This window comes from Bombina bombina, chromosome 4 (genome assembly GCF_027579735.1).
Source record: "Bombina bombina isolate aBomBom1 chromosome 4, aBomBom1.pri, whole genome shotgun sequence".
NCBI lineage: Eukaryota > Metazoa > Chordata > Amphibia > Anura > Bombinatoridae > Bombina > Bombina bombina.
Window position 1 is genome coordinate 797,975,484 of NC_069502.1, and position 17,602 is coordinate 797,993,085.

The 17,602-nt window shown below is 40.8% G+C and overlaps 1 protein-coding gene across 1 annotated transcript in view; it reads right to left on the reverse strand.

The window, feature by feature from the left end:
• Positions 1 to 1,657: 1,657 nt before the first annotated feature.
• Positions 1,658 to 17,602, reverse strand: part of LOC128657010 (gastrula zinc finger protein XlCGF66.1-like) — a 47,384-nt gene continuing 31,439 nt past the window's right edge. Inside the window, exons 4-5 of the mRNA XM_053711233.1 lie at positions 2,171 to 2,315; positions 1,658 to 1,937 (exon numbers count right to left, since the gene is read on the reverse strand). Coding sequence (XP_053567208.1) covers positions 1,849 to 1,937; positions 2,171 to 2,315 — 234 coding nt within the window. The 3' untranslated portion in view covers positions 1,658 to 1,848. The remainder of the gene's footprint in view (positions 1,938 to 2,170; positions 2,316 to 17,602) is intronic.

Below are 17,602 nucleotides of genomic sequence, written 5' to 3' on the forward strand. Positions count from 1 at the left end.
GAAATTCAGATTGTTAGGTTTGAATAGTATTATCCAATTTGTTTCCTCTTATACAATTGTTAGTTTAATGTTTGCATTTACAATGCTGTATTTGAGCCTTAAACCTTGTATTAAGATGTTTGACAACTCATTGATAAGAATATATTACTCGGTCCAAGAGTGACCTATTAAATTGTTGAAAAGGGAAAAGAAAATGAGGACTATAACCAATTGTAAACACTTTTGATCAAGTATGATGTGAATATTTTATGATTTGCTTATCTTTTCTTGTGTATGATGTATACTCTTTGTCCTCAATAAAAAAAAATAAAAAAAAAAAAATAAATAAAAAGGGGACAGTAAACTTCAAAAATATTGTGATATAATTCTGCACATAGTGCAGAATTATATAACATTATCTTAACGGCAGCTTTCAAAATCAAAAGCTTGCACTTACCTTGTCTTCTCTCCAGGCTCTTCTGATCAGGTCTTGGTTTTCAAAGCACTTCGCGGGCGCGCTGTCTAATCACAGCACTCCCAATCGCGCCATTAAACTGAATGTAGCTTGCTCCCGCTCTGGTCTGGTAGCGGGGGCGAGCTACATTCAGTTCATTTCAGAGCTTCAACGTACATATAATAATCTGTAGATTAGATAATGTTCCACTACAGTCATAGATTCAAAAGAATAATTATATTGCAAAGTACCAGTTGCCAATTTATTCCTATATTAAGTCATATATTTATTAAAGGCAAAAATGAATTAATTCACAACAAATCAGAGTTTTCAGAATACAATTTGATGAACTAGAGGGTGAGCAGAAGGAATAGGGAGGGCACAAGTGTGTGTACCATTTACATGAAGCAAAGGGTGAGAGAGAAGGGAAGGCATGTGTGTGTCCTTTAGATTAAGCTGAGAGTGAGAAAAAAAAGGGAAAAGAGGGCACGCGCATGTGTTATTTCACTAAAAGCAGAGGGTGAGAGAGAAGGCGACCGAGGGTGTGTTTGTGCCATTTATATGAAGCATATGGTGAGAGAGAAAGGAAGAGATGGCATGTGTGTTCTATTTACATAAATCAGAGGGTGAGAGTGAAGAGAAGAGAGGGCATGTGTGTGTACTATTCACATGAAACAGAGGGTTAGAGAGAAGAGAGGGCATGTGTGTGTACTATTCACATGAAACAGAGGGTTAGAGAGAAGAGAGGGCATGTGTGTGTACTATTCACATGAAACAGAGGGTTAGAGAGAAGAGAGGGCATGTGTGTGTACTATTCACATGAAGCAGAGGGTGAGAGAGAAGAGAGGGCCATGTGTGTGTACTATTCACATGAAACAGAGGGTGAGAGAGAAGAGAGGGCAAGTGTGTGTACTATTCACATGAAGCAGAGGGTTGAGAGAGAAGAGAGGGCATGTGTGTGTACTATTCACATGAAGCAGAGGGTGAGAGAGAGAAGAAAGGGCATGTGTGTGTACTATTCACATGAAACAGAGGGTGAGAGAGAAGAGAGGGCATGTGTGTGTACTATTCACATGAAGCAGAGGGTGAGAGAGAAGAGAGGGCATCTGTGTGTACTATTCACATGAAACAGAGGGTGAGAGAGAAGAGAGGGCATGTGTGTGTACTATTCACATGAAGCAGAGGGTGAGAGTGAAGAGAAGAGAGGGCATGTGTGTGTGTACTATTCACATGAAACAGAGGGTGAGAGAGAAGAGAGGACAAGTGTGTGCATGATATTTGCATGAAGCAGAAGATGAGACAGAAAGGAAGACAAGGTATGTTTATGAACCAAACCAATTGTATTATTGCCATCTGTTTGCATTGAAGTTCATTTCAGAATCTGAGTTTTCTAACTGTGAAGCTTATACCATAGATCACTCACCTGCAGAGATATCTGATGGCTGAATATTCTGTACTGCATGTGCTCCTGTGTCTAGATGTTTATCACTGTGACCTGTTAGTTCTAAAAGAGAATAAAATTAGTTTCCTTTGCTAATCATGCCACAATGTACAATGTATTCTAATTATCCCTGTACAAAAAAGTGTTAATATTTATGTTGGGTATAAAACTTGTTTAGAATCAGACAGCTCATTAGATCACACATAACTGATTCACTGTAGATTTACACTCTTTCAGTTACTTCTGTAGTGTATGTGCATTTCCTGAGTGAGATATTTATTACTACACAGCGTTACCTGAGCTCTCATTTCCTGGGATCTCCATAGTCCTTAGTGCTTGGTGAGTCTCTAGCATGACGTCGTAAAGCTCCTTGTGTCCCTCTATATACTCCCACTCCTCCATAGAGAAATACACAGCAACATCCTCACACTTTATAGGCACCTGAAACACACACAACTCATTCAGCACTGACACAGGGACTGGTTCTGTCACACAATTTTACTGACAGAGCAAGGATAATGTTACTGAAAACATGCAGAGACACAGACAGCAGGTAGGAAATACACACAGGGCCAGATGGGTCAATAAGAAGAATTACTGAGCCCTGACACTGGTATAATGTCACATTCCCTAGCAGTGCTCACACCATTCTCCAGAATTGCACATTCTCCAGTAATGGTGCAACTCTATGAAACAAATTTTCTAACCATAAGACCAAAGGCTGGAATGTGACCTTTAAAGTCATATATATGCCCCCACTTACCCAAACTTAATATTACGCTCTAGATTAGTCAAGAGATACCTTAGTCTTTGCTTCATGTAATCAGTATTTCTTGATTGGGTATTAGAAGTAGAAAAAAAGGGGAAAAAAAACAGAACTTGTGCTATATAATAAAATCTCCAAAAACTTTATTTCAGGAACTTATCCATCGTAAAAACGAAAATCAGACCACCAAGCACAAAATCTGCACACAGTAAATCCAGTTAGCGTTTTCAAAACTTTATTTTCTTTCAAAATAGCAAGGTGACTTTAACAGCAGCATACAGTTTGTTCACAGGTAAGGCAAAAGGACAAGCTTCTCTGCACAAGCTTCCAAAACAGCAAATCTCTGTCTGCATTGTCTGCAGCAACACAAATGTCCTTTACAGAATTTAACAGCAAACAGAAATCCAGCAAAACGTTTAGTACATAATATTTTTCACAACACATCAGATCAGGCCTCCTGCCTGGCTGTAATCTACTTAGCTAGAGAAATGCTTCCCTTTTAAACTCTGGGGTCGATCCGATAAAAATCGTCGCCCGCAAAAGTCGGCGACGCCAATATTTGCGCGGGTTTGGTATCACATATACGGCGTAACCTAGAAGATACGCGCGTATATTTCTGCCGTCGCCCGTAGTTTTTTGGGCCATAGGCAGGTATACCAAACCAGCGCAGTTTGGTATCCAATATACAGCGTAAGGACTTACGTGGCGAAAATTGAGAAATCTTACTCCATTTTCACCTCGCCACAAAAAGCAGCCGTAAGAAGCCTTACGCTGACTATTGGAGCCCCGTAACTCCCTAAACTAGCTGCTAAATAAACCTAACACCTAACGCATGCGCAATGTCTATCTAGCTGTCAACCGCGATCTGCTAAATAAAACCTAACACCTTACGCATGCGCAATGTCTATCTACCTGTCAACCGCGATCCCCCGCCGCAATCCCTAATAAAGTATTTAACCCCTAAACCGCCGCCATCTACATAAACTAACCCCCTACTGTGAGCCCCTAAAACCGCCACCATCTAAATGATCTATCCCCTACTGTGAGCCCCTAAAACTGCCACCATCTAACTAATCTATCCCCTAATGTGAGCCCCTAAAACCGCCACCATCTAACTGATCTATCCCCTAATGTGAGCCCCTAAAACCGCCACCATCTACCTGATCTATCCCCTAATCTGACCCCTTACACCGCCGCCAGCTATATTAATATTATTAACCCCTAATCTAAAATCCATAAAGTAATAAGCTCTATTACCAGCCCTTAAAAGGGCCTTTTGCGGGGCTTTGCCCCAAAGTTAACAGCTCTTTTGCCCTATAACCTGCCCTCCCTACACCGCCGCCACCTATATTAATGGTATTAACCCCTAATGTAAGCCCCTTACACCGCCCCCATCTATATTAAAATTATTAACACCTAATTTAATCTACCTACCCCGCCGCCAGCTATATTATCTATATTAACCCTAAGTATATTATAGTTAATATAGTTATTACATTATATATATTAACTATATTAACCCTAATTATATTAGGGTTAATATAGTTAATATAGTTACTATAGTATTTATATTAACTCTATCTAACCCTAACACCCCTAACTAAATTCTTATTAAATAAATCTAATTTATATTATAAACTAAATATTCCTATTTAAATCTAAATACTTACCTATAAAATAAACCCTAAGATAGCTACAATATAATTAATAATTACATTGTAGCTATGTTAGGGTTTATATTTATTTTACAGGTAAATTGTTAATTATTTTAACTAGGTATAATAGCTATTAAATAGTTATGAACTATTTAATAGCTACCTAGTTAAAATAATTACCCAATTACCTGTAAAATAAATCCTAACCTAAGTTACAAATACACCTACACTATCAATAAATTAAATAAACTACAAATATATATCTAAAAATACAATTAAATAAACTAAACTAAATTACAAAAAAAAACAAACACTAAATTACAAAAAATAAAAAAAAGATTACAAGATTTTTAAGCTAATTACACCTATTCTAAGCCCCTTAATAAAATAATAAAGCCCCCCAAAATAAAAAAAAAATCCCTACCCTATTCTAAATTAAAATAAGTTCAAAGCTCTTTTACCTTACCAGCCCTTAAAAGGGCCTTTTGTGGGGGCATGCCCCAAAGAAAACTGCTCTTTTGCCTGAAAAAAAAAAAACACAATACCACCCCCCAACATTACAACCCACCACTAACATACCCCTAATCTAACCCAAACCCCCCTTAAATAAACCTAACACTACCCCCCTGAAGATCTCCATACCTTGTCTTCACCACACCGGGCCGAACATCTCATCCGATCCGGGCGATGTCAGCAAAGTCTTCTTCCATCCGGCAGCATCTTCCATCAAACGGCATCTTCAATCTTCATTCGTCGCTCCTCCGACGCGGAGCATCCATCCCGGCCGACGATCTGAACGACGAATGAGGTACCTTTAAATGACGTCATCCAAGATGGCGTCCGTCGAATTCCGATTGGCTGATAGGATTCTATCAGCCAATCGGAATTAAGGTAGAAAAATCTGATTGGCTGATTGAATCAGCCAAACAGATTCAAGTTCAATTATTTCACATTTTTTTCTTTGTGATATTCGGTATATTTATTGTAAATTTAACGGTACCTTATTCGTCGTTCAGTCGTAGGCCGGGATGGATGCTCCGCGTCGGAGGAGCGACGAATGAAGATTGAAGATGCCGTTCGATGGAAGATGCTGCCGGATGGAAGAAGACTTTGCTGCCGCTTGGATAAAGACATCGCCCGGATCAGATGAGGAGTTCGGCCCGGTGTGGTGAAGACAAGGTATGGAGATCTTCAGGGGGGTAGTGTTAGGTTTATTTAAGGGGGGTTTGGGTTAGATTAGGGGTATGTGGGTGGTGGGTTGTAATGTTGGGGGGTGGCATTGTGTTTTTTTTTTCAGGCAAAAGAGCAGTTTTCTTTGGGGCATGCCCCCACAAAAGGCCCGGTAAGGTAAAAGAGCTTTGAACTTTTTTTAATTTAGAATAGGGTAGGGAATTTTTTTTATTTTGGGGGCTTTATTATTTTATTAGGGGGCTTAGAATAGGTATAATTAGCTTAAAAATCTTGTAATTTTTTTTTATTTTTTGTAATTTAGTTTAGTTTATTTAATTGTATTTTTAGATAGATATTTGTAGTTTATTTAATTTATTGATAATGTAGGTGTATTTGTAACTTAGGTTAGGATTTATTTTACAGGTAATTGGGTAATTATTTTAACTAGGTAGCTATTAAATAGTTCATAACTATTTAATAGTTATTATACCTAGTTAAAATAATTAACAATTTACCTGTAAAATAAATATAAACCCTAACATAGCTACAATGTAATTATTAATTATATTGTAGCTATCTTAGGGTTTATTTTATAGGCAAGTATTTAGATTTAAATAGGAATATTTTAATTAATAATATTAATATTAGATTTATTTTAATAAGAGTTTAGTTAGGATGTTAGAGTTAGATAGGGTTATTATACTTATATATATATATATATAATATATATATATATATATATATATATATATAATATAATAACTTTATTAACTATATTAACCCTAATATAATTAGGTTTAATATAGTTAATATAGCTGGCGGCGGTGTAGGGGGATTAGATTAGGGGTTAATACATTTATTATAGGTGGCCGCGGTGTAGGGGGATGTAGATTAGGGGTTAATGTGGTTAATATAGGTGGCCGCGGTGTAGGGGGATTAGATTAGGGGTTAATACATTTATTATAGGTGGCCGCGGTGTAGGGGGATGTAGATTGTAGGCAAAAGAGCAGTTTACTTTCTGACAAAGCCCCGCAAAAAGCCCTTTTAAGGGCTGGCAAAAGAGCTGAATTCTTTGGGGCATGCCCCGCAAAAAGCCCTTTTAAGGGCTGGCAAAAGAGCTGTTACTTTGGGGCAATGCCACGCAAAAAGCCCTTTTCAGGTGTTAGGGGCTCACTTTAGGGGGTTATAGATTTAATATAGCTGGCGGCGGTTTAGGGGTTAATAACTTTATTAGGTAGCGGCGGGCTCCGGGGAGCGGCGGTTTAGGGGTTAATACATATTTTATTGTTAGGATAGTGAGGGGGGATAGCGGATAGAGGGTTAGACGTGTCGGGCTATGTTAGGGAGGCGTGTTAGACAGTGCGGGTGATTTAGACTTTAGTCAGATTTTGTAGGCGCCGGCAGTTTCTAACGTGGCTCAAGTCACTGGCGACACCAGAAATTTGTACTTGCGCAGATTTCTTGACATCGCTGGTTTATCCGACTTACGGCACGTTAGCATCTGACGGCGCCGTATATTGGATAGCTCGAGATGCGAGCTGAAGCTGCGGGCGACGCGGGTTCCCTCGCTTGCGCCGCAAACTACGCCGTTTATCAGATCGCGCCCCCTAGGAGCAGTAATCATGAGCCACACCTGAGTTTGTCTTTAACAGCTGTAAGGTATTCACAACTAAAAAACACTAATCACTTCTCTGGGGTTTCTTAGCAAAATGGTAAAGTGAAATGTATTAAACTTGGTCTAATATATACTCCCTCTATCACCAAACCAGTCTTTCTGTCACACTTCCCCCCCCCCCACAGCTCACACTTGGTGGAGTGAGCGACCATAGACATTAAAGAGCGTACCCTTGAAAGACCATCCACATTGCCCTGCAAAAGACCTGCTCTGTAATCAACAATGAAATGAAAAGGCTTTACAAAAATCTGGAGTTACCAAAACTGGATAGGAACACAGGACATCTTTCAAATGCTTAAAAGCCTTGTCTGCTTCTGTAGACCATTTAACCATCACTGGTGATTTTGCCTTTGTTAGATCAGTTAAAGGAGCAGCTATTGTAGCAAAAATCTGGAATAAGCCTTCTATAATATCCAGTCAAACCCAAAAAAGCTCTAACTTGTTTCTTAGTTAGGGACTGGGACCAGTTTTGTATGGCTTCTATTTTAGTTGTCTGTGGCTTAACTAATCCTCTCCCAATTGTATATCCCAAGTACAGGTGGCCCTCGGTTTACGCCGGTTCAATTTGCGCCGTTTCAGAATAACAACCTTTTTTTCCAATCATGTGACTGCTATAGAAAAGCTTTTGGAAAGCAATGCATTAATTAAAATAGCCAGTAGGTGGAGCTGTCCGCTTGTTTTGCAGCAAAGTTATGCAACTTAACAGCTTTAAATGGATTTGTGTACACAGATCAGACAAGATCTATCAAGCAAAATTTAGCAGGCACTTCCCTATTATCTTCCTGTCCAGCAGCTTGAGGTGAGGTTAACTGCTTAATCAATGCAGATTGAAATGCATAGAATAGGTGCAGACCCAATATTATCTAACAATGCAGAGAACTGATTGCAGAAAAATGCAAGTAAAAAAACGTTTTTGTTCATTAAACTTAGTTTGATGATGATGCAGTCTGTTGTGTGATTATTTTATTAGGTGATGTTTAGCAAATGTTTTTGTTCATTAAACACACACACCATATATACACAAGACATACACACACTCACACACACCATATACCCACATACCATACACACACACACACACACCATATACACACACACAACATATAAACACACACACTTATTTAATAACAAAAAAAAACATCTGTCTAAGTATTTTGGTTGGCTCCTACACTCCTAGAATACATTTGTTAAGCCCTGACTTACCTTTTCTGCAATGTGCTGTTACCCTGTACTGCACTGGAGATCAGGAAGTGAGAGGAAATTGAAAAGAGAGGAACGTAACAAATATTTCCATTGAGATAGAACAGAACAGTGACACCTGCAGGCATATATTAAAAGTGCAGGCAAATTTTTTTTTTTTAACTGCCACTACCGTTCTGCAGAGACCCTTCAGTTTCTGCGATAAGAACGCAGATCGCACAGTGTTCTGCCTTGGGGGCTCAATAACACTACTATAGGGTGTATTTTCCTGTTCCAATGTCTCTTTAACAATATCAAGTAACCCCCATGGATGTCGACCATACAAAAGTTCAAAAGGTGAAAACCCTGTGGAGGCCTGAGGAACTTCCATGATAGAAAACATTAAATAAGGCAATAAAAGGTCCCAATTTTTTCCATCCACATCAATTGCCTTCTGTAACATACTCTTTAGGGTCTTATTGAACCTCTCTACCAGCCCATCAGTTTGAGGGTGAAATACTGAAGTTTTCAGATGCTAAATATGGAGCAGTTTACACAATTCTTTTGTAACCTTAGACATAAAAGGAGTCCCTTGATCTGTCAAAATTTCCTTGGGTATACCCACTCTACTAAACATAAGCATAAGTTCCTTTGCTATAAATTTTGCAGAACTATTACGTAGGGGTACTGCCTCAGGATAGCGTGTTGCATAATCCAGGACAACCAATATATACTGGTGTCCTCTGGCTGACTTCACCAGTGGACCTATCAAGACCATAGCAATTCTTTCGAATGGCACATAAATGATTGGTAAAGGCACTAATGGACTACGAAAATCCTTAGTGGGAGCAGTTGGCTGGCACTTGGTATATGAAGAGCAATAATTATTAACATCCTTAAACATACCTGGCCAGTAAAACCTTCTAAGGACCCTTTCTTTAGTCTTATCCATTCCCAGGTGCCCCCCTAGTATGTGATTATGTGCAAGATTTAACACTGTATTACAAAAAACTTGAGGTACCAACAACTGTTTAACAATATCTGTGCCCTTTTTGTCTACTCTGTATAGCAGGTTATTATTTACTTCAAAGTGAGGATAAGGTAATGAATTTCCTGGCTGTGAAATAACACAATTTACAACCCGGATATAATTTCTTGCTTCAGCCAAAGTGGGATCCTCCCTTTGGGCACTTTTAAAATTACCACAATTAACCTCCAAATCTATTAAATCATCATTGCTTTCTGTACTAACACCTGGCTCAATATTCTGGATAGGCTGGTCTCCTATCAATACAGGCATAGAACAATAAGTTTTACTATTACTGTTTTCTTCCAAATCAATTTTAGAAAAAGGAAACACAAAATCCTCAATTGTTTCATTCTCTTTGGACTCCTTAGCTAAATTTACTATTAAAGCCCATAATTCTAAAAACTTAGGAAAATCTCTTTCTATCACCACCTCATGAGCAAATTTGGGTACGAAATTTACGCCAGCTGTAGCATATTCATGTTTATCACCATGAACACAAAGAATACCCATTTTATGCATATGATCTACAGTCACATCAGGTACTATAAATTGTGCCACTAATGTAACCATACTACCTGAATCAAGTAAGGCATTACACATTCTACTATTTACAGTCACCAAACACATGTGAGAGACATCACTATTATCAGGATGAATACAGTTAGACAGAAATGAGTGCGGCCCTGTATTATCCCTTGTACTATAGTCCATCAGTTCATCTTTAAGGGCACAGTCTCTGGCAACATGACCAACCTCATTAAACTTAAAACATTTAATACTATAATTAGATTTCCTTCCAGGCTGGTTATATTTAAATGTTCCTCTATCTCCCAGAGGAGTGTCCCTTGTATCTTGTAAATATAACTGATGGTCTCTCACCCCCCTTCCCCATTAAACAGTCTTACCAGTTCTTGTAGGGTTCTGGCAAATAGGAAAGGAGGGTAAATCTGCTGGAGGTAGATGCAAAACTTCTCCTGCCGCAATATACCTCTCCACTAAAGCAATCAGTTGGTCTGCAGTTTGAGGGTCACCCTGACCGAAGCAGGTAATCTTAGTTGAAAGCAATCCATCACCAATAACTCCACAATCTTATTAGTGGAGTTAACCTCTGGTTGCAGCCATTTCCTGGCAAGGTAAATGAGGTCAAACATCTGTGATCTTGCAGCTTTATCAGATGCATATCTCCAAGAGTGGAATCTTTGAGCATGTACTGCAGAAGTCACTCCTAGGCGTGCCAGGTTCTCAGCCTTCAGCTTGTCATAGTCACTGGCTTGCTCCGGCTCTAGATCAAAGTAGGCCTTTTGAGGTTCTCCACTTAAAAAAAAGGTGCAAGTATGCTCACCCACTCATCTGATGGCCATCCTTCTCTTTCCGCTGTTCTCTCAAAGGCAAAACGGTACGCCTCAACATTGTCCGCTACAGACATCTTTTGAATATAGTGACTAGCTCGTATAACTTTAGAGCCTTGACAGCCACCAGCAGGATCAGAGTTCAGTCTCTCAGATATAGCTTGAATCTATTGCCGCAAGGTGCATGTGGCGTTCTGCTGTTCCTCACAAACCTTCCTGAATGTTTCTGCTTGAATTGTAACCATTTGTTGCACCAGCACTTCAGTACTCTCTTTCAGTGTTTTTGCCATAATCATAGCGTTCTCCGTCTGTGCCAACACCAACTGCTGCAGAGCTGAACTGTTTTAAGCAGTTTTTCTATTGGCCTCCTGTTGCACAGCTGTAGACTGAATCAGTGCTTTAATAACTTCCTCCATGTTGCTTGCAAATTATAAAACCCACAGACATAAAGTGTGGCGGCCCTCCTTCTCCACCATATGTAACAAGAACCTTTGGCAACCACTGTCTTCTAGGGTTTAAATGCAAAAGAGGACAATCCAGTTAAAGTTTTCAAAAACAGAATTTATGTTTACCTGATAAATTACTTTCTCCAACGGTGTGTCCGGTCCACGGCGTCATCCTTACTTGTGGGATATTCTCTTCCCCAACAGGAAATGGCAAAGAGCCCAGCAAAGCTGGTCACATGATCCCTCCTAGGCTCCGCCTACCCCAGTCATTCGACCGACGTTAAGGAGGAATATTTGCATAGGAGAAACCATATGGTACCGTGGTGACTGTAGTTAAAGAAAATAAATTATCAGACCTGATTAAAAAAACCAGGGCGGGCCGTGGACCGGACACACCGTTGGAGAAAGTAATTTATCAGGTAAACATAAATTCTGTTTTCTCCAACATAGGTGTGTCCGGTCCACGGCGTCATCCTTACTTGTGGGAACCAATACCAAAGCTTTAGGACACGGATGAAGGGAGGGAGCAAATCAGGTCACCTAAATGGAAGGCACCACGGCTTGCAAAACCTTTCTCCCAAAAATAGCCTCAGAAGAAGCAAAAGTATCAAACTTGTAAAATTTGGTAAAAGTGTGCAGTGAAGACCAAGTCGCTGCCCTACATATCTGATCAACAGAAGCCTCGTTCTTGAAGGCCCATGTGGAAGCCACAGCCCTAGTGGAATGAGCTGTGATTCTTTCGGGAGGCTGCCGTCCGGCAGTCTCGTAAGCCAATCTGATGATGCTTTTAATCCAAAAAGAGAGAGAGGTAGAAGTTGCTTTTTGACCTCTCCTTTTACCGGAATAAACAACAAACAAGGAAGATGTTTGTCTAAAATCCTTTGTAGCATCTAAATAGAATTTTAGAGCGCGAACAACATCCAAATTGTGCAACAAACGTTCCTTCTTTGAAACTGGTTTCGGACACAGAGAAGGTACGAAAATCTCCTGGTTAATGTTTTTGTTAGAAACAACTTTTGGAAGAAAACCAGGTTTAGTACGTAAAACCACCTTATCTGCATGGAACACCAGATAAGGAGGAGAACACTGCAGAGCAGATAATTCTGAAACTCTTCTAGCAGAAGAAATTGCAACTAAAAACAAAACTTTCCAAGATAATAACTTAATATCAACGGAATGCAAGGGTTCAAACGGAACCCCCTGAAGAACTGAAAGAACTAAATTGAGACTCCAAGGAGGAGTCAAAGGTTTGTAAACAGGCTTAATTCTAACCAGAGCCTGAACAAAGGCTTGAACATCTGGCACAGCGGCCAGCTTTTTGTGAAGTAACACAGACAAGGCAGAAATCTGTCCCTTCAGGGAACTTGCAGATAATCCTTTTTCCAATCCTTCTTGAAGGAAGGATAGAATCCTAGGAATCTTAACCTTGTCCCAAGGGAATCCTTTAGATTCACACCAACAGATATATTTTTTCCAAATTTTGTGGTAAATCTTTCTAGTTACAGGCTTTCTGGCCTGAACAAGAGTATCGATAACAGAATCTGAGAACCCTCGCTTCGATAAAATCAAGCGTTCAATCTCCAAGCAGTCAGCTGGAGTGAAACCAGATTCGGATGTTCGAACGGACCCTGAACAAGAAGGTCTCGTCTCAAAGGTAGCTTCCAAGGTGGAGCCGATGACATATTCACCAGATCTGCATACCAAGTCCTGCGTGGCCACGCAGGAGCTATCAAGATCACCGACGCCCTCTCCTGATTGATCCTGGCTACCAGCCTGGGGATGAGAGGAAACGGCGGGAACACATAAGCTAGTTTGAAGGTCCAAGGTGCTACTAGTGCATCCACTAGAGCCGCCTTGGGATCCCTGGATCTGGACCCGTAGCAAGGAACTTTGAAGTTCTGACGAGAGGCCATCAGATCCATGTCTGGAATGCCCCACAGCTGAGTGACTTGGGCAAAGATTTCCGGATGGAGTTCCCACTCCCCCGGATGCAATGTCTGACGACTCAGAAAATCCGCTTCCCAATTTTCCACTCCTGGGATGTGGATAGCAGACAGGTGGCAGGAGTGAGACTCCGCCCATAGAATGATTTTGGTCACTTCTTCCATCGCCAGGGAACTCCTTGTTCCCCCCTGATGGTTGATGTACGCAACAGTTGTCATGTTGTCTGATTGAAACCGTATGAACTTGGCCCTCGCTAGCTGAGGCCAAGCCTTGAGAGCATTGAATATCGCTCTCAGTTCCAGAATATTTATCGGTAGAAGAGATTCTTCCCGAGACCAAAGACCCTGAGCTTTCAGGGATCCCCAGACCGCGCCCCAGCCCATCAGACTGGCGTCGGTCGTGACAATGACCCACTCTGGTCTGCGGAATGTCATCCCTCGTGACAGGTTGTCCAGGGACAGCCACCAACGGAGTGAGTCTCTGGTCCTCTGATTTACTTGTATCTTCGGAGACAAGTCTGTATAGTCCCCATTCCACTGACTGAGCATGCACAGTTGTAATGGTCTTAGATGAATGCGTGCAAAAGGAACTATGTCCATTGCCGCTACCATCAACCCGATCACTTCCATGCACTGAGCTATGGAAGGAAGAGGAACGGAATGAAGTATCCGACAAGAGTCTAGAAGTTTCGTTTTTCTGGCCTCTGTCAGAAAAATCCTCATTTCTAAGGAGTCTATTATTGTTCCCAAGAAGGGAACCCTTGTTGACGGAGATAGAGAACTCTTTTCCACGTTCACTTTCCATCCGTGAGATCTGAGAAAGGCCAGGACAATGTCCGTGTGAGCCTTTGCTTGAGGAAGGGACGACGCTTGAATCAGAATGTCGTCCAAGTAAGGTACTACAGCAATGCCCCTTGGTCTTAGCACAGCTAGAAGGGACCCTAGTACCTTTGTGAAAATCCTTGGAGCAGTGGCTAATCCGAAAGGAAGCGCCACGAACTGGTAATGTTTGTCCAGGAATGCGAACCTCAGGAACCGATGATGTTCCTTGTGGATAGGAATATGTAGATACGCATCCTTTAAATCCACCGTGGTCATGAATTGACCTTCCTGGATGGAAGGAAGAATAGTTCGAATGGTTTCCATCTTGAACGATGGAACCTTGATAAACTTGTTTAAGATCTTGAGATCTAAGATTGGTCTGAACGTTCCCTCTTTTTTGGGAACTATAAACAGATTGGAGTAGAACCCCATCCCTTGTTCTCTTAATGGAACAGGATGAATCACTCCCATTTTTAACAGGTCTTCTACACAATGTAAGAATGCCTGTCTCTTTATGTGGTCTGAAGACAACTGAGACCTGTGGAACCTCCCCCTTGGGGGAAGTCCCTTGAATTCCAGAAGATAACCTTGGGAGACTATTTCTAGCGCCCAAGGATCCAGAACATCTCTTGCCCAAGCCTGAGCGAAGAGAGAGAGTCTGCCCCCCACCAGATCCGGTCCCGGATCGGGGGCCAACATTTCATGCTGTCTTGGTAGCAGTGGCAGGTTTCTTGGCCTGCTTTCCCTTGTGCCAGCCTTGCATTGGTCTCCAAGCTGGCTTGGCTTGAGAAGTATTACCCTCTTGCTTAGAGGACGTAGCACTTTGGGCTGGTCCGTTTCTACGAAAGGGACGAAAATTAGGTTTATTTTTTGCCTTGAAAGGCCGATCCTGAGGAAGGGCGTGGCCCTTACCCCCAGTGATATCAGAGATAATCTCTTTCAAGTCAGGGCCAAACAGCGTTTTCCCCTTGAAAGGAATGTTAAGTAGCTTGTTCTTGGAAGACGCATCAGCCGACCAAGATTTCAACCAAAGCGCTCTGCGCGCCACAATAGCAAACCCAGAATTCTTAGCCGCTAACCTAGCCAATTGCAAAGTGGCGTCTAGGGCGAAAGAATTAGCCAATTTGAGAGCATTGATTCTGTCCATAATCTCCTCATAAGGAGGAGAATCACTATCGACCGCCTTTATCAGCTCATCGAACCAGAAACATGCGGCTGTAGCGACAGGGACAATGCATGAAATTGGTTGTAGAAGGTAACCCTGCTGAACAAACATCTTTTTAAGCAAACCTTCTAATTTTTTATCCATAGGATCTTTGAAAGCACAACTATCCTCTATGGGTATAGTGGTGCGTTTGTTTAAAGTGGAAACCGCTCCCTCGACCTTGGGGACTGTCTGCCATAAGTCCTTTCTGGGGTCGACCATAGGAAACAATTTTTTAAATATGGGGGGAGGGACGAAAGGAATACCGGGCCTTTCCCATTCTTTATTAACAATGTCCGCCACCCGCTTGGGTATAGGAAAAGCTTCTGGGAGCCCCGGCACCTCTAGGAACTTGTCCATTTTACATAGTTTCTCTGGGATGACCAACTTGTCACAATCATCCAGAGTGGATAATACCTCCTTAAGCAGAATGCGGAGATGTTCCAACTTAAATTTAAATGCAATCACATCAGGTTCAGCTAGTTGAGAAATGTTCCCTGAATCAGTAATTTCTCCCTCAGACAAAACCTCCCTGGCCCCATCAGACTGGGTTAGGGGCCCTTCAGAAATATTATTATCAGCGTCGTCATGCTCTTCAGTATCTAAAACAGAGCAGTCGCGCTTACGCTGATAAGTGTTCATTTTGGCTAAAATGTTTTTGACAGAATTATCCATTACAGCCGTTAATTGTTGCATAGTAAGGAGTATTGGCGCGCTAGATGTACTAGGGGCCTCCTGAGTGGGCAAGACTCGTGTAGACGAAGGAGGGAATGATGCAGTACCATGCTTACTCCCCTCACTTGAGGAATCATCTTGGGCATCATTGTCATTGTCACATAAATCACATTTATTTAAATGAATAGGAATTCTGGCTTCCCCACATTCAGAACACAGTCTATCTGGTAGTTCAGTCTAAAACAGTGCCTGCCGATATTATTATATCAAAATACCCAGATAAAATGATTCCTCAAGGCTAAATATGTGTTAATAATCAATCGATTTAGCCCAGAAAAAGTCTACAGTCTTAATAAGCCCTTTTTGAAGCCCTTATTTACGATCGTAATAAACATGGCTTACCGGATCCCATAGGGAAAATGACAGCTTCCAGCATTACATCGTCTTGTTAGAATGTGTCATACCTCAAGCAGCAAGAGACTGCTCACTGTTCCCCCAACTGAAGTTAATTGCTCTCAACAGTCCTGTGTGGAACAGCCATGGATTTTAGTGACGGTTGCTAAAATCATTTTCCTCATACAAACAGAAATCTTCATCTCTTTTCTGTTTCTGAGTAAATAGTACATACCAGCACTATTTCAAAATAACAAACTCTTGATTGAATAATAAAAACTACAGTTAAACACTAAAAAACTCTAAGCCATCTCCGTGGAGATGTTGCCTGTACAACGGCAAAGAGAATGACTGGGGTAGGCGGAGCCTAGGAGGGATCATGTGACCAGCTTTGCTGGGCTCTTTGCCATTTCCTGTTGGGGAAGAGAATATCCCACAAGTAAGGATGACGCCGTGGACCGGACACACCTATGTTGGAGAAACTTTATTTTCTTCCAAAATAGCAAGGTGACTTTAACAGCAGCATACAGTTTGTTCACAGGTAAGGCAAAAGGACAAGCTTCTCTAAACAAGCTTCCAAAACAGAAAATCTCTGTCTGTATTGTCTGCAGCAACACAAATGTCCTTTACAGAATGTAACAGCAAACAGAAATCCAGCAAAACGTTTAGTACATAATATTTTTCACAACACATCAGATCAGGCCTCCTGCCTGGCTGTAATCTACTTAGCTAGATAAATGCTTCCCTTTTAAACCCTAGGAGCGGTAATCCTGGGGTTTCTTAGCAAAATGGTAAAGTGAAAAGTATTAAACCTGGTCTAATATATACTCCCTCTATCACCAAACCAGACTTTCTATCACAGTATGCACAGTATACTGTAAATATGAAATTAAGTGTTGGATTGCAAAATATCTGAACACAAATCCAAGGCTGACACGTTTCAGCTTCAATGCCATAATTATAGCCCTAAAAACACACTGATAAAATCACTCTGATATAATCCTACCTTGTGTCTCATTGGTGATAAGATTTCATGATGTCACTACTTAATTTAAACAGATATCCAAATACATAAATATATCATTATTACTAAGGAGCACATTTACACATGAACCATCAATACAAAATATTATTTAAAATGTAATCATATTCTATATACAAATTAATGGATAATATACAACAGATAAAGCTACTATCTGATACAAAAAGTCAGAGTAAATTTGTTACTCCATATCAATTCAAACTGCTGACGGCTCAGACTCATTGCCAAAAAGGTCATATTCTGAGTTGAGCCCTTCTGGTATTCTAGTTCTAAGTTTTAAAATCCAATACATTTCTTGCTACTCCAACAATTTCAATTTATCACCACCTCTTTTTAGACTTCTAACTTTTTCAGTAACGCACCAACTAAAACTAGATAC